This window comes from Equus caballus, chromosome 19 (assembly GCF_041296265.1).
Source record: "Equus caballus isolate H_3958 breed thoroughbred chromosome 19, TB-T2T, whole genome shotgun sequence".
NCBI classification, from domain to species: Eukaryota; Metazoa; Chordata; class Mammalia; order Perissodactyla; family Equidae; genus Equus; species Equus caballus.
Genome location: NC_091702.1, coordinates 19,460,368 through 19,485,882, shown reverse-complemented (window position 1 = coordinate 19,485,882; position 25,515 = coordinate 19,460,368). Strand labels below are relative to the sequence as shown.

Below are 25,515 nucleotides of genomic sequence, written 5' to 3'. Positions count from 1 at the left end.
GGACAAACAGAAAGCATCCTCCCTCCATCATTAAATTGAGCATAGGCTATTATGGAACTTGACATCTCAACTATGCTCTTGGCTGTATCAGTCACTCTTTTTGCAATCTACACATGTGGGGAGAACAAGAGAACAACCTAATCAAACTTCTTGATTACTCAGGTACTCAGGGTTTTCTATGGAATCTTAATTTTCTCTATTTTCCTTAAATTTTACAAGCAGACAGCTACAATATTTAGTATTAACAACTATTGTCTCACTTTATAGATATGTAAAGTTTGCGTGAACTTTACTGATTATCTAGTTCCCCATTACTAATTACATACAAGTTACCTTGGACAAGTTACTTAATTCTTCCCAGATTCAGCTTCCTCATTCATAAAAAGGGGATAGTAATGGAATCCCAACCCAATTAGTTGTTCTGAGGATTAGGTGAGTGAATTGATGAAAAATATATCTCTTGTATATTAAGTACTGGGGAATAATAACATGAATGAGTTTTAATCATGTACAAATAGTTATAATACAATATGATGGGAGATGCTATGGAAGGAAAGGATTTAGTATTTCTGTTTGTTTAAATATACCGAAAAATAAAAATCCCTCAAGAATTTTAATAGGCAATAAAAGTAGAGAGAGGAAAAAATTTATTAGCAGGAAAGCAATCAACAATGGCACCACATTTTCAAAGTGCATGGTGCTTAGGGGAATGACTAAAGGAGGCGGGGTATGCCTGAAAGCAGTCAAAATGACGCTAGCAACAGATTGATGACGAGTCTTTAGTGCCCAAAACTCTTCATGGAATTTTGACTTCATCACATAAAGCATCAGTAGGTCATTGAGGGTTATAAGGTTATGACATGATTAAGTTTATTTTTAAAGATCTGAGACCTTATAGAGGATGATATGAAAAGGGGAAAGAGTAGCTCTCAGCCTTCTTCCATGGGTCTGTGCTAAAAAATAATGCCAATTTGAATATTAACTTTTTGGAAACACAGGAAGACAAATCTCCTCGAGACCAGATGCACCACGCCTCAACTCCATGACTTTGTATCATTGCACCAAGACTCCCTTCTGCTTCCGCAGACGATGGGGAGATGAATGCATTGGTAATGACGTCCCCATCAGTCCTCAACTATATCCCTATTTTAAAACTGAATTTGCACAATAGCTTTTTGAAAGGCCTGTCACTTCTTCAGTGTCGCCTCTCTGTCGCACTTCTCTGTGGGAGCTGACATTTTGCTGATACTTCATCAGGCTGGACCGCCCGCTGAGAACCAGATTGGTAAGGGATACGCATCTCACTGCTGGAAAGGATGGGAGATGTATTATTTAAATACAATTTATTTTATAGCAACTTTAAAAATCAGATTTAGAATGGCTTCAGAGAGGTTAGAAATATATTATTGCATCTCAGCTCTTCATGTTTGGCGATGTTTAAGACATTTAATTGTTCTTCTACTGGTTTTTTATTTGTTCATTTTGTTTTATTTTATTTTACATGTACTCATTTTTTCTGCCTTAGATAACTGCTTTCTTTTTCACAACAGAGCGTCATAAAGGAAATGCTAGCCCTGGTTTAGGGTAGGTGTGTTACAGGAAGTTGGAAAACAGTTTAGAGGTTGTTTAAGGGAACAGATGGCTCCTTTAGATCTGAGTCAATGCTCCGACTACATGATTTCTAGAGAAAAAGAGCGGGGAGTCTGTGTCTACACATAAAGCAATCCAACATTTTTGTTTGTTTTTCAAGCTTGAATCAGTTCAGTCAAACAATTGAATTTTGTTTTAAAAATAAAACAGACTGAACAGTGAATGTTTTGTTGGTTGGAACTATTTGTTGGTTAATTTAATTTAACCAAAAAGGTCAAACTAGTTATCTGTTTAGAAACTGCAAAGTAAAACTGACACCTGAAAAGTAAAGAGAAAGTACAAGTTTAAGAAATCATGCTGTGTGTTCAAAATGCAATATTTGCCAGCCAGGGGTATACTGGAGCTGTTACTCCCAGCTCACGAAAGTCAATCGTTAAATTTTCAGGAATTTCGAAAGCCAGTTCACACCGGTTGCTTGAAATCACCATGGTGGGGGTATTACACTGTGGAAATTGGCAAATGCTGCAAACCAGGGTTTTTGTATTTCAGAGAACCAGTTGTTAAACATTCACCAGATTACCTCTACAGCAGGTTCACATCTGTGTTCAGCATGGTTTTCATGATGTTTAATGATGTTTGAACACCATCATTTCACGATGATTCATCGTTTCATGATAGTTGATGGTATGATGCTTAAAATGTAAATTGTATTTGGAATTCGTATCTCCCTTCTAGTGTCTTCTCCCCCATTCTCTCTAATTTGCTCTCTTTCAGTAGTGGAGGGGCCATATTTGTAAACTGTCATGAAAAACATGGCAGAATTCAGAGAAGAAAGAACAAAATGACTGAGAGAGAAAATGGGATTTCTGAAGAAAGGGAAACAAAGTGTTCAGAGGAAAGATTACTATGTTCTTTTAGCTTTTCTTTTTAAGTTTTAGTGGTGCTGCCAAGCTATGTTCAATATCCACATCATGTGAAACAGGAGAACGCAGTCAAATCAAAATAATGACACATTCAAGTAGACTGGAGGAAAAACATCTTCACTATTTGGAAAGTTAAAACCACAGATAATACTTTAAGAACAGATAACTATCTCGCTTGGATATTTAGTCAATAATTGGTCTGAAGATGATTTATTTTTCCTCCAGATTGTTAAGGGGGAAAATGGTAATGACTATAAGGACAGACATTATAAAGGAGAAAAATATTCACGCATAGTCCAAACATCTAGAGATGGCCACTGTTACCAACTGCTGTCCTTTCTACTAAAATTTTCAGTATACATACATGGGTAGATGTTCTTACAAATTTGGGTCATTTTCTATATACATCATTTAATGTCAATGTAATGTCAATTCTCCTGACATTACACGTTCTTCCAAAATATGAATCTTAATGGCCTCAGAATAGTCCACTGATGTGTTATATAATTTGTTTAATCATTCTCCTTCTGATGGATAATTAAGTTGTTTCTATTTTATACTTTTGCTATTATAAATAATGCTCTAATAAAGAACAAACTGGGACTACTTCTCAGATTTTTTGATAAAAGCCCTGATATATAAGGCTAGTCTACGCTTCACAGAGATGGTACATTCTAACTAAGGATGTGAGAATGTCTATGAAGCCACAGCTGCCCTACTCAACACTGTTTAGAAAGCGGAAAAAAGAAAAATACAACATACCATAATCCAGAGAGTTTTCTACCACAGTGAAAAAAACATTTTTTTAAAAAAGAATTATTTTACTCAAGTATTTGTATCTATAACTTCCAAAAAAATTGGAATTTATATAAAGCCAATATCTTTAGAAATAGCTTTTTTGGTCTTTGCTGCCTCTAAAACATATTACCTTGGATACCCTATAATATTTTTACAGTTCATTATGTAGAGTAACTAGGTCCTAAAATTCTGTAAGCACTATAACAAGATATTTAGTGAAATGCTGTATCCTTTTTTTCCAATACAGGTCCTTTTTTAAATGCCATACACATTCTTTGTGGAGTATGCATGAAGCATTTTTAATGAGTCCTATCCTTTGGTTCCATTCATTTGCCTAAATATCTTATTATGATGATTATATAATTTGTGTTTGTGTCTGTGTGTGTAAAATCAGATAATAGCATATAATACTAAAATTGAAGTGGACTAGGAGTCAGGGAATATTTTTGCCTGTTCAACACATTATCTCATGTATCACGTTGCCAATCAAATTAGAATACTATTACTCGTCACCAGGAATCTCTCAGGACTATCATGATACAGTCTTCTGGGGTTTGAAATCCTAGAATGGAAGATTGTAATGTAACTATTAAAATTAATATTTTAAAGAACGAGCTGTTTATCTTCCTCTTCTCTTGTTTCTAAATAGTCTATTTATATCACCTGACAATTGGAACAGTGTAAACGTTATCACTATCTGCTTAATAATTATTGCATTAAAGTGAAGTTAGACAAGAGAAAATGTCACTTCACTGTGGAAATAGCAAGTAACTACCTTTTGAATATGTAAATTCTTACCTTTAAGGTTTTTTTTTTTTTTTTAAGCAAACACATAGGTTAGGGATAGCCAACTGCTGCATGGGCAGACTTTTACACTGTTTGAAATGCTTGTCAACAGTGCCCGAATGACAGCCCTAAAGTAAAAACTATCTAGCTATATCCAGAAAAATCATCAGGCAAAGACGTTGTTCCATCTCTTTCTCAAGGGTTATCCTTCAGGGCAGCAATGCCTTTCCCCAAATCATCAGACGATTAGCTACTAGGTGTTACATTTTATATTTACATTAAGTTTCTGGTTTTATTTGCTTGCTGGTTTATAAAAAGTCCTGAGCACTGAAAGCTAATTCAGATAACTGTTCACACCTCATAATATCACAGACAATCACAAGCAACAGACTCTTGCTAACCTGTATTAGTCACATTTGAAATAGTAGTGTAAAAAATACCATCTTTACCATCCAGCCCCCAGCTTCCCTGGAGTTCTCAAGTTCCTGAGTTCCCCCGTGGGTGGAGTAGAGGGTGAGAGAGACAGGGCTAACAGAGGTTGTGTAAGAGTCACAAGCAAGAAAGGAGATTGTAGGGTAGTTGTGCTACAGGCTCTTTGAAGCAGATTCAGTTTAACTAACCACTTTCTATCAGCCTACAATGTGCTTCCACTGTGACAAGAAGGATAAATACAGTCTAGTGGATTCTTAAAGTGTCTTTCAGTATAACTTTCAATAGTATACTATGGTAGATTGGTTCCAAAGATGGCTTCAACCATATCTCCCAGCCTGCAGGTCCTTGCAATGAGATATTGCTACTCTTCTTGTCAGGGGTAGAATCTCTTTCTCCTCCTCTTCAATCTGGTTAGACTTATGTCTTGCCTTAACCAACAGAATGTGGCAGAAGTGATGATGTGTGGCTTCTGAAACCAGGCTTTTTGACGTGTTGAAGCTTCTGCCTTCACACTTTTGGGATGCTCCTTCTTGGACTGTTATCCCGAGACTGCCACGCTCTGAGGAAGCCGAGGCTAATCTTGTGGAAATGCTGTGTACAGCAAAGGCCAGGTTCCTGCTGAGAAGCCCAGCCAAACCCAAGTCCCAGCTGACCTATTAGCTAGAAGCAGCTACGGGAGTGACTCCAGGTGAGACTAGCAGGAGAACCATCTCCTCAACCCACAGGATCAAAAGAAATAATAAATCATTGTTTTAAGCCACAAAGTATTGGGACGGTTTATTACACAACAGTAGATAATTGAAACATGTATCCTAACACAGTATCTCATAAAGCAGTTGAGAGTGGTAAGCACTTATAAAAGCTAACAACTTTGTTGACTTTCTTGGTTATCTTGTCTAGGTAATGACTTATCCATGGTACAGGCCTTTCCCATGTAACCAGGAAGACAATCACAGTTGCCAGATTTTTTGTTGCACTGACTTCCATTCTTGCAGCATCCACAGGAGAACTGGCACTGTGGTCCCCAGAGGCCATCGGGCAGGCTTGTAATATAAAAAGAAAGAGAAAGAAAGGAGCTAAGACTTATAATAAATCTCAAGATGGTCCCAGATTTCTGCTCTTGCCTAAGTGAGTTGCAAGTTGGAAGTGTGTGTATGAGTGTGTGTGTGTGTGTGTGTGTGTGTATGACTGAGCTGCAAAGAAAGAAACATTCAAGCAGCCTCCAAGGATTTACAGCACTTCCAAAAATACTCCCTGAAGAAATCAACATGATGCTATATCTTGTCACTTTGGAAACACTGATACAGAGGTTGGCTTTTTGCTGAAAATGTGGTTTTTCAGACAGTAACAATGGAAGCAATTTTGATATATGTCTTCGGAGGCAGTTGCACAGAACAAAACCTGAAAATGAGATGTAATTTGTAAAGGAAGCCTAGGAGGTGCGGTGTTCGGGAAGTTGTCCCCAAATGGTTGCCTGAATCCTGTTCTCCCAGACTTTGCTTCTTTTGTAAGCCAGAATAGTCACTCTCGAGGTTTGTAATTTGTGTATTTTAGAAGAGTGAACAATGCATAAGGTGGGGAGAGAGGAACATGCGCTCCTTTGTTGAATGCCCTTTGAACTGGAAAAAGATGATGGATGCTGCAGGGACCACCGAGGGCTCAGGGAGAGGTTTCAGTGTATGCTGTACTGTTGAAGCCCCCAGAATTAGAAACCTGGTAGAAAACATTCTTTTAACACAGGGAAAACAGTGAAAGTTTCCTAAATACGTGACAATTGTGGAAAGTTATGTTAAACCAAGTTGGGCTGTGAAGTATCTTCCTGTCCTGGGCAGAGTCTCTGAGTAATAGAATTATTACATTTTCTGGAATGTTCATACCATTCCTGGCTATTATCTGTTGATCACGTACTCTGTGCCAAGCACTTTACATAAATTAGCTTATATTTCCATAAATATCACCATATGACACAAGCAACTTTATCTCTATTTTACATAAGAAACCGAGGCTCTGAGAAGTAAAGTGACTTACTCTGGGTCACACAGCTAATAAGCAGCAGAGTCAGGATTTGAACCTAGAACCTCTGGCCTCTGAAACTGGTGCTCTAAGCCACTTAAACCCCACTTATGCTGCCATACTACGTGAGCAGCACCTTTCAAGTCAATTAACCTGCTTTTAGAGATCCACCAGAGTTCAAAATCTGAAGTTCGTTCAAAATGGAACCACTGTAACAAAAATCTGTCCTTCTTTTGGTGACACAACAGTTGAATGGGCCTCCTTAAATGAACTCAAGTGGCTCGCTGGGCCAGAGTTTTCCACATACAGAGGTCTGCCTGCAGCTGGGGGCAAAGTACCCCGGGCTACAAACTAATCAAAACAAGGCAAAGACATTGGCTGTCTATTTTTTTTTCTCTCTCTCTCCCTTGTTTGCTATTTCACAAATTAGTGTAGAAACTAGCTCTTCTGCTCTTAGAAGTCATTGCTGATGGGCTAAACAAGGCCTGGTGCTGATTGTGGAGAGCAGCGTTCATTAGTGCCATTGAAACAATTTGCACTCTTTAATTAACTATTCATCTGCAATCTAGACACAGGTCTGGAGCTAAGATTTTTAAAGATATGTCTGGCTCTCGGAGCACTTGGTCTACTTCACTCCTAAAATAGAGAAAGAAAAACAACAGGCCTGATTTGCATCATGCTCAACTCTTGGAGAGCTCTTTTCGCCTTGATTTCAGCTGTCAATCAAGGTGATCCCATTCACCCGCTCCAGTCTGATTCATAATTTCATTTTGTGGTTAGACAAAAATATCAGAATTGGACAAAGTTATCTGATTGAAAAATAATATGTTTTCCAGAGATTATGGTGACCTCTCTATTTTGCTGATTTACATATACTTTCAACTCATTTTCCTTCACAGCGGGAATCTCAGAAGCATTTTCCAATATACTATATTCAGCAGCTGCTTTAAAAAAATGTTATCAGAATAAATTAAATGTACCCAGGTGTGTGTATATGGTATTGTCTCCTCATGCGTTGATGTCCAGGGCATGACTTCTCTAGTGGGGAAATGAATAAGGGACTGACTCTAGGCTTACAAGTCAGTTGAAGCAGGAGGAGATTCAGAGATTGGCATGGGGCCCACTCTCATACCATATTAAACACCTTTGTGTAAAGTCAGGCTTCAGTTTCCCCAAGTTCTTTCCCCCTTTGCTTACAAAGTTGCAATCCAGCGACATAAATGGCTCTCTGTCCATGAAATCTAGATGGACACTGCTGCTCACAGACTCCAGTTCCGTAGCCACAGTACCTGGAGAGTCTTACCTGGAAGAGTCTTGCTCCCAGTCAGCACCGGAAAAGTCCGCAGACTCTCTGAAGATGACAATGCAAGGAGCAATGTGTAATACTTGAGGGCCAGAGACAGGCTTCAACCCCAGTGCCTGCCTCCGGAAGTGGGCCCAACAGAGTACGGCTTCTTTTCCAACCCATTGGCTCCTCCTGATTTTAAACAAGATTGCCCTTCGGATCATTTCAAAGGCAAAAAGGGCACTTGCTATTAGTTTTCATAATTTTATTTGTTATATATTTAGTCTTCCTATATATTAAAGAGAAAAAAATGCTGTGATAATTTCCCCTGAATAAAATAGTAACAAGTGCTTAATTAAGAATGCATGATAACATGAAAAAAATGGATAAAGAATAAAAATTGGACCATCCACATTTACGTGTTCATTTAAGAAAATACTTATTGAGCAACTCCTATATGTCAGGATTGTTCTAGAAGTTTGGGGCTACTTCAGTCAACAAAAAAGATAGATATCCTTTCCCCCACGGGGCTTAGCTTCTAGCAGGAAGGACAGGCAATAAATATTAGACATAATAATAATTAAAATGTGTTATAATAATAATAACATGTTAGACGATGATACATACCTTGGAAAAAATTTTTAAAGTTCAAGGAGTCTCGCAAGTTGCAATTTTAGGTAGGGTGGTACTGACAAGATTCAGTGAAACAGTGACATGAGACTCTTTGAACAAGCAAAAGAGCCATGCAGATGACACTGAGGGAGAAGCATTCCACGCATCCACAAACCAGGGACAGCCATCACTAACATCTTGGAATACTTTTTTCCAAATTTTATATACATCTACATACATATATATTTATATATTTTACTTAAAATTAGAATCATGCTGGACATAAAATTTATTTATAGATTTATAAAAAATACTTATGTAATCCTGAAAAGTTTGAGGAAGGACCACACTGATAACCAAATTGAAGTTTTCCAAAATTTTTCTATGGTTAGAATGTTTGAATTGTATTTGTTTGAATGATCAATCTTTAGATATAAAGAAAATGATTCTTTGACACTGGAAGCCAGCAGTGCCCTTGTTGAGTTCAGCTCAAAGTCGTGATTGGCCAGCTTTAATCTTCTTAAGATACGAGCCTCTGCCAATGTGATCTTTCTTCCTTTGCTCAAGCTAGCAAGGGGACAGCGAACAGCAGTGACTGAGAAGACAAGGTTGAATAACTTTATTGCCCGGTGTCTCCGTTTCCTCACCTGCAAATCGGGGATTAATAAAGCTTACCCATCTCCTGAGGACACTGGTGGATTAACTAATTAATGATCATATGGTGCTGAACAAAGGCTGAGTGTTCTTATTAGAGAAGAAAGAGAATTTATCATCAGATTGTACCTTTCTGGCATCTGTTGCCTTGGTAACCAGATTTGCAGGTGCAACTGCCATTTTTGGCACTGTATTCCAGGGTGTTCTCCTCCACACACTGACATTCTGAAGAGCAGCCAGCTCTGTAGGCCCCCTTGGGACAGGCTGCAAGCAGATTGAGGCAAACCAGTCACCTGAAAACCACGCTTTGTTTCTTTCACATTGTTAGTGCACGGCCGTGTTGTTCTGTGGGGCCTGATTATGGGGAAAACAAGGGGATCATCCTGACTGCCAAAAAAATAGGGAAACAAATGTCTTTCAAATCAGTCAATTCATTTGCTTTTTGGCAACGGGATGAGAACAGTGAAGCCTGAGCTACTTAAAAGGCTTTGGTGCTTCCGGGAGAGAAATTGCTTCTCAATGTGCTCCATTGGTGCCTATAGTTAGTATTCTCCAAGGACTGCTAAGGCCTGCCAGGCCCCATATTCCTCCTGCTGCAGCCTGGAGATGATGGAGAAGCTTCCATGTGAAGGCTCGTCATTGTTTCCATTCCCTTTCGTTATACGGTAATCGGAAATAATCTTACATCACGTAGGTAACACAAAACTTTCATTGTGACAGCAGCACTATCCTGGCCACATCTTGGGAAATGGTGCTTGGCTTTTCTTTAATTATTTTCCCCTAGCTGTTAAGTTTTAGGGATGTTAGTCAGCATAGGAATTCTAATTTGAAAAAGTCTCACCTTCGCATTCAGGAAAACATACCCTTAGTTCTCTCTTTGAGGAGTTACTTAGAGTAATTCAGTTCCCTTCCCAAAATATCTCTCTGACAATTTTTTTCTCCCCCATTACAGATATCCATGGGTCTTATCAAATAAAACATCCTTCAAGTCTTCTCCAGGCTCAAGGTAATTGCATTGTATGCCCATATAGGCTTTGCTGTCGAAAGCTGCTTGAAGAGAACAAAATAAGCCACTTGACTTTCTGGTGGGTGGAAATTACTAGCATCTGCTAATATCTGCTATTATTAGCTGAGATAATTTAAAGTGATGGTTACAATGCCAACATGTAGGGTAATCCTTGTCCCAGTTGCCAGTGGTACAGTTACGCCTAAAACAGAACAGAATTATTAACAGGGCCCTTTTTCACTATTAATATTATTATATTTGGATAATAAATTATATGCTCCCTCTCTCATCTTTCCTGTGCCTTCCAAGTTTTGAGTCCTTTCCCAGTCCCACCAGGCCTCAAGGTCTCTTACAACTATTGTCTTCCTGGATGTAGGCCGCTTCTTGCTCATTCCAGAACACTCGCCTCCCTGTATTGGCTTCCACACCCTCCTCTTCCTGGTTCAGCATGTATAACAGTGGTTCAGGGGACAACTCAGGCGTGATGGAATACTTAAATGCAACAATTGTGTATATTAAGAAAATATAACTGTGGAAATATGATTAGAAAAAAAGGGAAAGTACAGGAATTAACCTCTTTCGGCAATCTAGTGTCTCTTCAGGGCTTGTTATGCATTGAAATGTGTCCTCCTAAAATTCGTATGTTGATGTCCTTACCCCCAGTCCCTAGGAATGTGACCTTATTTGGAAATTGCGTTGCTGCCAATGTAGTTAGTTAAGATAAAGTCACACTGGAGAAGCATGGGCCTCTAACCTAATAAGACTGGTCTATTTATAAATAGGAGAAATTTGGACACAGAGACGCTTAACACGGGAGAAGACCATGCGAAGGCTGCAGTTATGCTGTCATAAGCCAAGGAACCACCAGAAGCTGCGAGAGAGGCCTGCAACCCATCCTTCCCTAGCACCGTCAGAGGGAGCACGGCCTGCCAGCACCTTCATCCTAGACGTCCGGCCCCCAGAACTGCGAGCCAATAAATTTCTGTTATTTAAGGCTCTCAGACCGTAGTACTTTATTATGACAGCTTCTAGAAAACTAATACATGGTTGCAAACTCAAACTTCTCAGGACCAGGCAAGTGGCATTGATAAATGAAGCCTCAAGGCTAAGCAAGAAGAGGCCTGAGGAATGGGAACGTGGATGTTTTTTCTAAAGACAGTCACATTCAAAATGCTAACCACCACTACCACCACCACCATCTGCTCTTGACATTTTTTTTTTTAAAAGATTGGCACCTGAGCTAACACCTGTTGCCAATCTTCTTTCTTTTCCTTGTTCTTCTTCTTCTTCTCCTCCCCAAAGCCCCCCAGTACATAGTTCTATATTCTACTTGTAGGTCCTTCCAGTTCTGCTATGTGGGACCTGCCTCAGCATGGGCTGATGAGCCGTGTTAGGTCCGCACCCAGGATCCGAACTGGGAAAACCCTGGGCCGCCGAAGCAGAGGGTATGAACTTAACCACTTGCCCATGGGGCTGGCCCCTGCTCTTTGAATTTTTGACCAGATGAATTACGATTTAAATGATTTTTCCCAAAACATCTGCTATTACCTTATAAAATATTCAGAAGTTATTACTAAAAAATAGAGTGTGTCTTGTTAGCCTAGAGGAGGATAACAGAAGTGATGCTGTTTCTAGGTGTCTTCTTCTGTTGGCCTGTTCTAGGAGGTATATGATGTTCTAGAACACACCATCTGCACCTGCATTGTTCACATTCTTCCATATCCTCTTCCCTTCTGCTCCACTTTGCTTATCCAAGCCTAGCCTTTCCTCATGACCCGGGTTCAGTTTTCTATGATGCCTCCACTGGCTCTCTTATTGGAATATCCAAAATTTACTCTCTGTTTTAAAGGGGCATGGCTTTTACAAAATAGGTGAGATCCACAGACATTCAATGAAAAATACAATATAAGACTTTAAAAGGTCTGTGTCTTGAGAAACGGGTCACGGCATTCCTGAAGCCACTCAGGAAGGATTTTCAGAGGAGGGCATATGGAACAGGAGAGGACCAGAGAGGAGATTGTTTCAGGCTCACAAGTCCTTGCACGCAGCTTCAAGATGGGATGGTGGGCACCCAGAGCTGACCAACTGGGAGAAACCCTAAAAGTTACTGATAGGCTGAAGTATTTAATGATTATATTTTCTTGTATCTTTTGCAAGATGTGATTGATGGTGAAAATGCAAAAGGAATAGCCTGTTTTAGACATTTTAGAAAATGATTGCTTTGCACTAGAACCCAGAAATAGAGGAAACTTATTCTGGGCCTTTGATATTCAACTCCTATATACTATCAAATGTCCATTGAAATGAACAATTAACAATCTTCCTTCAATAAATAAAGTAAACACTGACTGAAAAAAATGTAAGGAATTCAGAAATATTTTGCTTTCATTCATCAACATCCAGACTCTGTAATGTAAGGAGGCTAAACAAAGACTGGAACATCATCATATGTATGTGATATGACTGTATAAAATGCTATGATTTTTAACTCTCCTTCTTTGTCTAACATATTGTCAGTACTTTTATGAGCATCCTTGCTTCACCTAGGGAGCAAATTTAGCAAATTTAGCCTGTGACTTACTCAGACGACAAAACCTCCCATAGCACCCTGGCTCACACGTACGGGCGCCACACAACCTGTGGCAATGGCCATTGTTGGCGCAGTTCCGTTTCCTTTTGCGGTTCTTCCCAAATAATCCTTTTGGGCATCCTGGAGGGTGAAAGGACAAACAAGGCAAATATTAACCCACATGCAACACTTGCTCGAGCTGTTTTTACAGGAAATAAGGAGCTTGCACAAGGTTAGATGTTTCTAACCCGATTGGACTGAGGCTAGCTAGATCTTTTGAAAGCCACAAATATGATTGTATATCCTCTCCCTAAAATCCTGCAATGACTTGCCATTGCTGTCAGGTTAAAAATCCAAAACCTAACAAGACCTGTGAGCCCCGTGCTGGCTGACTTCACATTGAGCTAATGTCTCCCCGACTGCCTTTCGCTCCGTCAGGTTCCTCTAATGCACCTCACTCTTTCCCACTGTAGTCTGGCAACATGTGGCACCCTCAGTCCGGAATGCTCTTCCCTCACTCTCCCCCCTTCTCGTGTCTCCTCATTCTGCAGGCTTCTGCTTAAGTGGCACTTCTCTAGAAGTCTCTCCATGGCTCACACAGTCTGCATTGTCTGCATGGTCTGACCTCCAAGCAGACATTGATATTTAATTTGTAATACCTACCAACATTTGTAACCTAGGTTTGCTTTGAACAAGACCATAACTTCCACATGGAAGGACCAGGGTCTTTTTAATTTTTTTGTTGTTGTTACAATATCAGAATGCCTGGCACAGTTTCTTGCAAACACTTAACATATATTTTTTGAATAAATGAATCACCGTTGTTCAGGGGGATAAATAACTAGGATGCCCACAGGAGCCTTCCTGCACCTCCGAAAGCAAAGTGGACTTAGTTTCCATCTCCCCAGTTCCATGACCTGTGAGAATCTATGATTTCTGGCAATCCCTGAAGACGTCTATCTTCGTTGATTCTCTGCCTTCAGCTCCTGGGCCTGTAAAGGAGGGTTTTCTGGGTGCTTTATCCACCCATGAAAGAAATGCAGCCTCTTCACTGGTTTCCATGAAAAATCCACACACAGCACTCATTGGTATTTTGTGAGTTTTTCATCCATCATTTCTCTTCTTGTTTCCTCTCTTCTGTTTCTTTTCTTTCTTTCTTTCTTTCTTTTTTTTTTTTTTTGCTGAGGAAGATTAGCCCTGAGCTAACATCTGTTGCCAATCTTCCTCGTTTTTTGCTTGAGGGAAGATTAGCCCTGAACTAACATCTGTGCCAATCTTCCTCTACCTTATATGTGGGGAACTAGCACAGCATGGCTCATGAGTGGTGTAGGTCTGTGACCAGGATCTACACCCGCAAACCTGGGCTGCTGAAGTGGAATGTGCTGAACTTAACCACTATGCCATGAGGCCAGCTCCCCTCCTCTCCTTTTTGTCTCTGATTGTAATCTCTTTTCCTCCCCAATTTGCCCAAAGAGCTCCATTTTTTCTTCTGTTGTGCAGAGCAAATAAATTCTCTCCAGCTCCTATGTCCAAACCTGCACATACAAACTCAATTTTTTGCTTAGAGGAAGAAAAAGCCTTTCTCTGTATTAGGATTCATCCCACTTGGATCACAGTTGGAGATTTAAGCCTCATTTATTTTGGTCTATTACATATATCATTGGTCAAAGCAATTGTACTTTTGTACATATAGATACACAAACACACACACAAGACATAGCCTTTTATGTCTTCACAAAGGCCACCTTGAAAAATACAGATGCAACTTTCACTTGGTCTATTTCTCATTAGAAACCTCAAGAACTTCAAGAGTTGTCTCCTCTCACCAGCACCAGACATTCCTACCATCTTCATAGGTTTGCCCAAGCATCCCTGGGGGCACTGGCACTACCCAGTGAGAGCATCACAGGTGCCTCTGTTCTGACCATCACGGATGCTGCCACACTCTTTCCCACTGACCTTTGGGGAACAAGCTATGAAGAAAATGGAGAAGGTGAACAAGCAGTATAACATACTTATTGTAATACAAATGAAGGGGAAAAAAAGCTTGTCTTTCTATTAGAATGGATACCAAGTAGTTAAAATCTCTGTAACCTGCAGACTCAGGAAGAGTCTCTGGCAGGTTCCTAGTTAGGATGGCGTAATCATTCCTGGGAGAGCACTGGCACAGCTAGTTAACATGATGATGACAGAGGTACTGCTAACAAGGTTCACATGAAAAATTTATCTTGTTCCTTAAACTCTAATGCTCACATTTCAAAGCTATTTAGACATCTATGCTGTATAACTCTCACCAACATTAATGAGAAACTGAACCGTCCATTTTGAAAACGGGGAAGAAAACGTAGAAAAAAGTCATGAATTTTTAACCAGGAATGAAAGCAGCTAAGACCATCTTGAGTGTCCCAAGGTATTTTGCATTGTCAAAGATTGAGGAAGTCAAGCAAACAACTGTTTTCTTTGGTTTGTTGTTTTTTGGGGAAATGTTCAGTATTCCACTAAAAAAATAAATTGGGAAAAATGTCTGTGACTTTAAGTTTAACTTGAGTAAATACATCCCCTAAGATACTTTCAGTAACCATTTTAATTGCCATTTTATTGTAATTGGCTAAATATTACAAAACTACATTCCTATCACCTCCTCCATCTACCCACAGACACTATTCCAGATGTTAATATAGAAGCTTGGCTCCTTATTCACTTTTTTCTTTGTTTTCAAGCTCTAGGCTACTATGAAAAGGAAGGAGAAAAACAAAAGGAATGAGAGAGTAAGAAACTGGCAACAAACATTGGAGGAGGCCTCCCTTGTTAATTTACATGTAGTAAGTCTGAATTCTTATAGCAACAACGGAGGGGACAATTTTAAAAATGACCTGGAAAATGAAGCTAAGGAAGTTCAAATAGGTTGCATTGTATCTGGATTATAGCAAGCCATCAAGATTGGCAAACCAACACCGTTGTCTGACACTCAGTTGGAAAGTAGAATATGATGTCACATAGTATAAGGATTTGCTAAATATTTCATTCGCATCAAACAGAGCAACCCTGGAGAAGAAAAGCAAATATGCCCCAAACCATGGTTGTATAATTTGGAAGAAGTCATGAATCTTCCCTTCCATGTATAGTCCATTCACTTGTCATATGAAAATTCTCCTATCTTTCCTTTCTACTGGAAAGAGTCTCACAATGTGAAATGTCTTCAAAAGCAATGGAGTTCTAAAATGTGCTATTAAAATTAATAATACGTGGTAATTTTTAAATTGTTTCATTATAATGACTTGAAGAAATTCCTAAGATATCAAAGTAGATATTTTCATTATAGACAGAGAAAGATATCAGGCTAGAAGATCTACTCAATGCAAAAACTAACTTTCCAGATCCCTGCTGAATGCTCTTTTTTAAATTTTATTTAATTAATTAATTAATTGATTAAATTTTTTGAGGAAGATTAGCCCTGAGATAACATCGGATGCCAACCCTCCTCTTTTTGCTGAGGAAGACTGGCCCTGAGCTAACATCCTTGCCCATCTTCCTTTACTTTATATGTGGGACGCCTACCACAGCATGGCTTAATAAGCAATGCCATGTCCGCACCTGTGGTCCAAACGGCTGAACCCTGGGCTCTCAGAGCGGAATGTGGGCGCTTAACCACTGCACCACTGGGCCAGCCCCTGAGCATTCTTTTTAAATTTCCTTTGCTGCATTTGAAGAGCTGGTACTCTCAAAAATATGGGTGATGAATGATTGGTCACTTCCATTTATTGCAGTTTACAGGGAGTTTTAAGAAAATGTTCCCACTACCCCTTTTTGTTAAAGAATTCATGAATACTTTTTTCATTTCTCCTAAATGGATTGTTGTTTCTGTTTTTGTAAAAAGAATGAAAGAAGGACAGAGAGGAAGTGCAAAGAAGATATAAGCTTCTGGTTTCAGACATAGCCTCCCCTTTACAAGACCAGGTGAACACTTGAGAGATTCCCAAGGTTTTCCAAAGCCAAAGAAACAGTCATCTTATCTTCATGTTTATCAGCAAGTTCATTTTCAATAGCATTAATTTTATATCAGAGATGTTTTATTCTGATGTATTTGAGATAGGTTTTTAGTTTTATTTTTCATGCTGCCATGTTAGGGATCAAGGGTTTGAAGATTCATATTTACCAAAAAAAAGTACAATACAAGGTTACTCTCTAATCGTCATGCAGTAACACTTATTTGATCTCAATTTTATATAGTTGAGTATGTCAAGTTGAAGGTTAATATAGTTGGGTATCTCAATACCAAATTTTATTTGGTATTCATTTGTTCATTCATGCCCTGGGCACCTCCAGTTTGGAGAAACAAGAATAGGACCTGGTCAACGAGCTCTCAGTTTAGTAAGGGAGATAGAATAGGGGCATAGCTAACTCAAGTCCAATGTCAAGAGAGAGAGAGAGAGAGAGACAGAGAGAGACTTTAAATCCACTGAAAATATAAACAGTTGTGGCTCGACTGAGAACATCAAAGAAAGCTTCATGCAATAAGTGGCAATAGACAATCAAAGGCAGCAGTTTAGCAAAAGGCACAAAGCTAAAAATTGGCAAAGCATTAGGTAGCGAGTGGCTTAGTTTTCTGGAAATGATAAGCCAGGTAGAGAGTTGTGATTGGGGTAAAAAACGAAAAGGATTTATGAGGCCCTGGTTTTAGATCTTGCCAATGACTGGATTAGAAGTGGATGCTTTATGTGTCAGGAAATGGCACACAAATTTTTTGAGCAGCCAAGAAACATGATCAGAGCTACACTTGAGGAAGCTCCTCAGGACTCTAACCAGTAATCTTGGTTAAACCACTTCACTATTTTATGACTCAAGTTTGCATCTATCTCATAATAGAGACAATATTTGTGCTCTTCCTTCCCATATGCAGGGGGTTCAAAAGAAAATCTGCTCATATCATCTTCCAAGCCAATCACAAAGACTAAGAAAACACTTTTATTAAAAAATTTATAAGGTAAATTTAAAAACAAGAAAGAAAGAAAGATAGTCCATATGTTTTGTTTTATTACTTGGCAGTTTCAGTACCTGCAAGTATATTTCCATCAAAAATACAAAGAAAAAGATTTATTAGGGGCATCTTTTTGTAAATTTTTGATATTTTCTCATGAAAGACATATAAAAAGTTAAAAGTATCATTGACTTCACTAACATATTTTAAAAAAGGAAAAGAAAAAACGCAAACAAAAAGTAGCAGCAAAGAGTCAAGCGATTCCATTAATCGCACTTTGTGGCACAAATCCTTTCTTTTTTTCCTTCATTGGGAATAGCTTGCCAGGGCCTAATGATTTATTTAAATGGAGGGATTTTTATAGGCCTAGAATATTAGGATCCTTTATTAACTTTTACCTTCATGGATAAACAAGAGACAGCACATCAAGTTTCCCGGGAAACACAAAATCTCCCCTTTAATCACATGTTCAGTTTAGAAGCTCAGCGCTTCACAGGCATTCTTCATGCAGAACAAATAAATTGGTTTCTCGCCCATATCAATTGCCTACCTTGTTAAGACATTTTGGGGAGAACACACATAAAGGAGAACTCATCACCAGCAGTTTACCAGTAGTAAAGGAGAACTCATCACCCTCTTACCACTTCCCCAGGGGGTCACTTACTTTCATTACACAGAATGCCACCCCAGCCAATGGGGCAGGAGCATCCACTCTTCCCTTCCTGGCATCTACCTCCATGCATGCAGTCCTCACAGCTCAAACTGCAGTCGTGTCCCAAGCTATGATCTAAACAAACTGGAATGTGATACCATCTTGGTTAGCTCACACTGTCTACACCACTGAAAAGGGAGATGAAACCCTTAATTTCTCAAAAAAAAAAAGAGATCTTTGACTGTACTTCCCAAAGAGTCCAAGAAAAAGACAACAGCCAAGAGATAAAATAGAGCTTATTTTACCTTTTCCAATTGTAATATTGAAATGTAGTCCCTAAAGAATATTTAGAATATTTAAAAAAGTGAAAAGAAATTACCCTTGATTTCAAAATACAAGAACAATCAATGTTCCTGGCATTTGGGGCTTTTCATTTCAGGCTTTTTTATGCAAAGTCTCTTTTCCGTAAGTAAACGTTTTTATTGAGACTCGACATACATGCAGAGAAGTGCACGAATCTCAAGTGTTCACTTCATACTTTTTTCTACAATGCAAACAACCCCATGTAAATGCCACTCAGACCAAGAGATAGAATACTGCCAGCACCCCAAAAACTCAAAGGGGACTGGATGATTCTTCATCATTAGTCTCACAAATTAAGCACTATACTAATTTTTATCACCATAGATGATTTTTCCTTATTTTTGAACTTTATATAAATGGAATCATAAAACATACTTTTTGGTTATCAACCTTCTTTCATTCAATGTGTTTGTGAAACTCACCTGTATTATGTGTACACTACTTTACTTTTTATGGCTATATAGTATTCTATTGTATAAATGTACCATAATGTGTCTTTCCATTCAATCACGTTAATCCGAATAAGGATAGAGATATTTCAGTTGTTTTAAGGCTTGTCTCATTTCAAGTTTTGCCCCTGCTTCTAGATGGTATCTTTCAGACATCCCAATGGAAAGCCTGTCATGTTTACCACATCCTCTTTATTTTGGCAGATCCTGAGCTCTAACCTGTACCTGCCCTTCACCATGATACTACTACTAACTGTGCTTAGCTCCTCACCCTATTAGCAGCTGTCTTTCGATTTCTTGGCTTCCCTACCCGGGCAGGCCATACATTAGCAAATGCTTCAAGGGGACAAGCAGCAGAGATTGTCTGTCTCACTTGTCTGAGCTTCTCTTCTCTCCAGATCTTGTCCACTCAAATTCTGGCTGCCTTCGTAGCCCTAAACTATTTCTATTCTGACTTTGAGTAGCCAAGATATCAGGAGTTTAATTAAGAAACTCTAAAGCATTGCTATTTTTATGCAGACACCTTTATTCATATTATTAATCTGATTGGTCATAGCATAAAAATATTCCAGCCATTTTACCCAATGCATTCTAAAGCAATCATCAAGCTTTGCTATTCTTAAAATACAATGAATAGAGGGAAAACAAAAAGAGCAGCTCTGTCTCACAAGGAAAAGAAAAAGAAGCAGCAGACTGCCTGCAAACTGTTACTTCTGAAAGAGGTTATGCTAATTTATTTTGATCAGGAGTGATTTGACGCTTGAATTCTGTTGCGTGGAGATATAAGAAAAACTGCTCAAATTTTAAAAATATTTTCTTGGTCCACTTGAGCATATTGAACAATTGGTTCTCTGCATTTTAAAATCTAGAAAGGGTCTAAATCTTAAGGCTATTTAAGGTAAATTTCAACTATGTAAAAGTGACTTCTAGTGGAGTTTTAATAGTTATAAGAACTAAAAGATTCCATTACGCTACCTTAAAGATGTATTTCAGCTCCATTTCACTGTTTATCACACTTCAGCAGCCCCCTCCACCCTGACCCCCACTTCCACTCATACCTGCAAAGCAACCCTTTATTTTGCAAAGGGAAGAAAGATTAAAGAGGATGGATTTGATAGGAAGCATTGAAAAAGTGATTTTGGCTCCATTTTTTCTTACTAGCATCATGTTAAGACATTTGATGGCATTCAATATTGATAATAAAATCGTCAATAAAAGAATTTGTGAATTTTCTTAAAGGAAAGAAAAGAGGTGAGAATAATGAGATCAATTCTTTTACCCACCAACTTTGCGCAAAGCAGTTGAGTTCTCCTCGAATTTCTTTTTCCTCTTCCTCCGCATCTTCTTCATCTTTGTAGGTGGGAGGCAGCGAGGTAGCAACATAATGAAGCAGTTGAGGTGGGCTCTTGAATAACGGCCTGGAAACCTCATGCCTTCCAATTCCTCTTCTTCTTCCTCCAGCTCATCATCATCTAAAGCTAACACCACACAGGAAAAATGTCTGGATTCAACATGCTGGTTAAAAGAAGGGAAAACTGAGCAACGGTTGATGACAGAAATGAGAAAGCTTGAACTAGATAGCCAAGGCAGGGGGTGAATGAAAGGTAAAACTCTTTGAGAAGACCATTTCAAAAAGTCTGTTGTAAAGGAAGGGGAGAAGCAGCAAGCACAAAGTTGAAACTGCAGCAGAGAGAACAAAACGAAAAGAAAGATCTCAGTGTGTGAAGAGAGAAAGGAGAGGACAGGTTGAGTTAAGGAATATGTGGTCTCCATGCTCCTGAAGAACAGGATGAGGGTGGAAGCAGTTTAGAAGAGATACAGTAAATTCTTCACAGTGACTTAGAGATGCAAGTTTTTCCATCACTTCCAATTCTGTAGCCTTCTTTACAAGTACAATCATATGTTCCCAAGAGTCAATACATAGTTAGTCACAGACTATACTGACTTGCAGACGCTCATCCACATCCAGGAAAATTTAAACAATGTCTGCTTTTAGGCACTGAGAGATCAAATAGACATTATGAACTCATGGGCATATTTGTGTTCCTCATCACCTTTATCACAATGCATTGCCTTACAGAAAGTATAGCCCCCAAATTGTTTCTCAAGTATATCCTGTCACTACTTTTTTTACTCGTTTCCAAGTTTACTGTAGTTCATCTACATAGGAAAAGACTTTCTGAGACCTTGTTCATGAAGTTTTGATAAAGAATTTGAAACTTAAAATAAATTCAATGGTCTCAGCCTGTGCACCATTTTGCGGAATGTTCATTCATTCTTGAATTATTCAATATCTATGATGAAGCATTTATAATTCTGTACTAGGTTTGTAGAGAATTTTAAAGATGCACGAACCTTAGACCTTAATCTCATGTGACTTACTGGTGTATGCTCACGTCTGAGCCCAGACTTTGGACAATGTGTTCATGATACTAAAAATTCATTTTTGAAGCTGAGCTCCTAAGCTTTGCCTCAGATTATGGATACCTTTTCCATTTGGATGTGTGTACGCAGCTATGTACATTCACCCCATACAATTATCTCTTGGCTCACTCTCTTTAAGAGCAGATGGTACATGAAATTCAAATTTTTTGGCCCTGTTAATTGGATTGAATGTGGTAAATGGTAATATACTCTACCGTGTTTAGAATATATAGATATCATAATTGTGTGTTCTTTGCTGTTATCTATACTCCAAGGCTGGGGAACTTGGCATCTATATGAAGAAACACACCTATCATCCTCAACAGAATTCAGGAATTTGTTTGTTTAGGCAAAAAAACACTATTTCCATTGAAGTGTTAAAGTGCTCATATAATTTGACTGTTGTTGAAATAGATGTCAATCTTACGTTTGTTTTGATTTCAAGAAAAATATGGTCTAAAATAATAGTAATAATGATCACAAAATGCAAACTTAAAGATTACATATTTAAGGTAAGCTTTTAAAAGGAAATCATGGCAATGACTTAAATGAGCCGTTCTTCATGGTAAAAAAATAAAGTGAAATAATTTTACTTGCTAAATCCAAATTCTCCTATGATATTTAAAAAAATACCTAAGCTACAAATCATCTGAAAGGCAAGTAAACCAATTTTAACAAATGTTAGAAAATTGTAAAATGACATTTAAAACTTGCGTTAGCTTGTTTAATATTGGATATATAGAGGATTCTGAGACAGAGTTGCACTGTGGCTCATGAACTGGCAATCGTTTTGCTACTGCTCCCTAATTAAAACGACTTTCAGTAACCAACTTTCTAATTCCAGTCAAGTTTGCCTTGAGTGATTCCTCGGCAGTGTGCTACGTACGGCCTGCCAGAATCCCTCACTTGCCTATATATATATTAAATTAGGTAAAAGAGATCATGGGCCAATGAATATTATAATAATAATAGCTATTTTTAGTTGAATGATTTCTCTATGTCAATCACTATACTAGGCACTTTACATTTATTACTTTCCCTAATTTATCCACTAATCCTATTACTGTCTTCACTTTACTGATGAGGGTCTATGGCTCAGAGCAGTTAGAGGCGCCCAAGTCCATACAATAGTAAATGGTAGAACCACATAGAAATCCCGTCTTTAGTGTCACAGCCTTCCTTTTCCAACCCTAACCCTCTACCTCAGATGCTCCTCCTCCATTGCTTGCCCCAACACATCAGTGATTTCACGTTAGATCTCAGGACTTTACCATCACATCCACAACCATCAGAACTGATCCCAAAGCCCTTCTGACAACTGCATTCGTAGCCTCCAGAAAAGGTGATGCAGAGCTGAGCACAGCAGGCTTCTCCACTCTCACATTCATCAAGGTCTGAAGGGGAAAAGGACATTTCTGTTATTTATGAGACAGGAATTTAACAAACCTAAAGAAGTGCTGATAAGTCTCACTTCTAAATGAAAACTGTTTTACTAATCAGTTTCTATTTCCCAGGCTACACTGGACAGACATTCGAAGAAAGTGTAACACAAAAAGAATGAAGCCCACTTTAGGGTTTATGTTTCTTGCGTGCTTCTCCTATGACTGTTAGCTATTTGTTTTCAAAGTATGTAAATACTCTTCAAATGCATTTATAAGTAAAGGAAAAGAGATCTCTGCTATTTTTCCAATTAAACAGTAATCTCATTGAACAAACAGAGAACTTGAAGAACAACAACAAAAAACAGCTTGAGAAGAAGAGCCAAAGAATTCCATTCAGTGAACATTTGATGGCTGCAAAGAGAGGCAGTCCTAGTTAGCTTCCATAAAATGTTTGTCCTTCTAGAGCTTCGAAGAAAGAGTGTTCCCAAGCAAAAGGAAATCACACCACCGGGAAGAGAAGGGGCAACTGCAATTCAGAGAGAGGGCAGAAAATCATTTTAAATATTATGTTTTAAATTACAGAATATTTCAGAGAATTTGCTTGAACTTTTCAGTGAAGGTTTGGCTGGGATCAATAGGGTCTGTGGGTTGTTATTACAATTGGTGACACCATTACTCTGGCACGTCCTATCAGATAAACAGCTTTCTAAATGATGACCTTTAAGTCTCCTTCAGCAGTATTATTCTAGAATTCTACCAACCTGAATGTTTCTTCCTAAAACATAATTGCCCTGGGGAAAATAAAAATGCCCATCAAATTGAAACCCTTCAGCCAAAGAATAACCTATTTGGCCTGAGTTTTGAGATGATTGCTTCTAACGTAATTGGCTAAGGAGTAGCAACAGACTCTTCACCCACTATTTCCTTAGGCTAGACACCTGGGAATTGTGTGGTCAGAGTTTTTGGCTATAGGTCCTTGGTTCAATTCAACCCCTTCTGTTTGTTGAGCTGCTAGGCTGGGTGGCCTGTCGGTGCTGAGTTTACAAAATTCTATTTTTCGGTAACTACGTGAGCAGCCACAGATGTAAAAGGTCGATGTCTCAATTAACCTTGGAAAGGGTACAAATGTAAGGAAATGCAGACAAGAGAAAGGAAGGAAAGAAAATGCAATCAATCAACCAAGGTGAGGGGTCACTACAAAATATCTGAATGAAGGTCGTTTGGACACAAAACAGTCTTTCTCCTGCAAAATGTCACAAGCAGTGCCACTCACAAAATTTTAGATGGTGTTTTTTCCCTTCTCATATTAGATATTCCCTTGTCCTTTGGATTAAATAGTATGAATATAGAAGCTAAAGAAAGAAAACACTTGAAAAAATTCAGTTTCATTTCATCTAAAACACTATCTTTTATGTTTTTTTAAAATTTTATTTCAAGATTTTTTTAAAGTCTTCTCAGATACAGCCAGAGTGTCCAAACATGCTTGCCTCAGGAGTCCTTGCTCTCCACTAGCAAGGGGTATGATTGCTTCACACAAGTGGAAAATGAGTTCCTCAATCTATCGTTTGACGATCCATTTTGGATTCTTCTATTATCATTCCTGTGGGGTTATTTCTAGCTTATCTTATGTGTACCATCCTGAAACCCATCTGAAACCCATCCTCATCTGAAACCCATCCTTCCTACATCATAGACCTTTTTAAAAAATGCTCTGTCCCTTCAACCCTTAGATCACCTGTTTCCTAAATTCCTTGATTGCTTTTTGGATCTTATTTGGTGAAATCTTTGCTTTCATATTTTTCCCTTTTAATTTTCCTTCTCTCTGATGATCGTATTTTTCCTACATTCATCAATATGCCAAATATTGTGACATTGCAGAGAAATTCACCTATACATAAAAATTAAGCCTCAGTTAAAAATAGAGCATCATTTATAGCCAGGATATACAATTAACCATTTCAGTCTGACTTCAGAAAAGCGTTAAAAGTGAATCTTGAAAAAACGTCATCTTCTGTATATGTCCTCCATACATAATCACTCAATAAAGCTCCAAATATTAGAAATAAAAATATTTTCTAATAACTACCAATTGTTAAATTTAGTGTGCTTATTGCTGCTCAGACATTTGAGTTTTGTATAGCTGTCTTTCAAATTATGTTTACATATCTTTAGATTTTAGCCCTAGTAAAATTTTGCATTTGGGCAAGACTGACCATTTGCAGAGTGGATGACTTATTTTCACAGTTATTTGTACGTTCTCATATAAAAAATAAAGCTTATCCTAAAATAAGCTAAGAAGAAAATTCTTTAATTTCCTTCATGCATGAATGTTTTTACAAAGCATCCACGGTCTTACTCTGTTCTTGGGCAAAAAAGCAAAGTATGCATATGTACATTCCAAACAAATCATTGCCTTTACTCTAGTGAAAATTTAGTCTTTAGAAATGAGTGTTATTTACTGTCGGAAAATGAAATAAACTTGAACCATATGTAATATGACGTTGTCATGTTGTCTGCTGAAATCTCATAAATATGCAATTTTCTAAATTTTGACCCTGGCAGATGCTATTTTTTTCCAGCTGTAAATGAGAACTTTACT

The 25,515-nt window shown here is 38.3% G+C and overlaps 1 protein-coding gene across 1 annotated transcript in view; it reads right to left on the bottom strand.

Moving 5' to 3' along the window:
- Positions 1 to 5,279: 5,279 nt before the first annotated feature.
- Positions 5,280 to 25,515, bottom strand: part of EGFEM1 (EGF like and EMI domain containing 1) — a 453,091-nt gene continuing 432,855 nt past the window's right edge. The window contains exons 6-9 of the mRNA XM_070242505.1: positions 22,806 to 22,928; positions 20,394 to 20,588; positions 12,681 to 12,809; positions 5,280 to 10,301 (exon numbers count right to left, since the gene is read on the bottom strand). Of these exons, the coding sequence (XP_070098606.1) occupies positions 10,219 to 10,301; positions 12,681 to 12,809; positions 20,394 to 20,588; positions 22,806 to 22,928 (530 nt within the window). The 3' untranslated portion in view covers positions 5,280 to 10,218. The remainder of the gene's footprint in view (positions 10,302 to 12,680; positions 12,810 to 20,393; positions 20,589 to 22,805; positions 22,929 to 25,515) is intronic.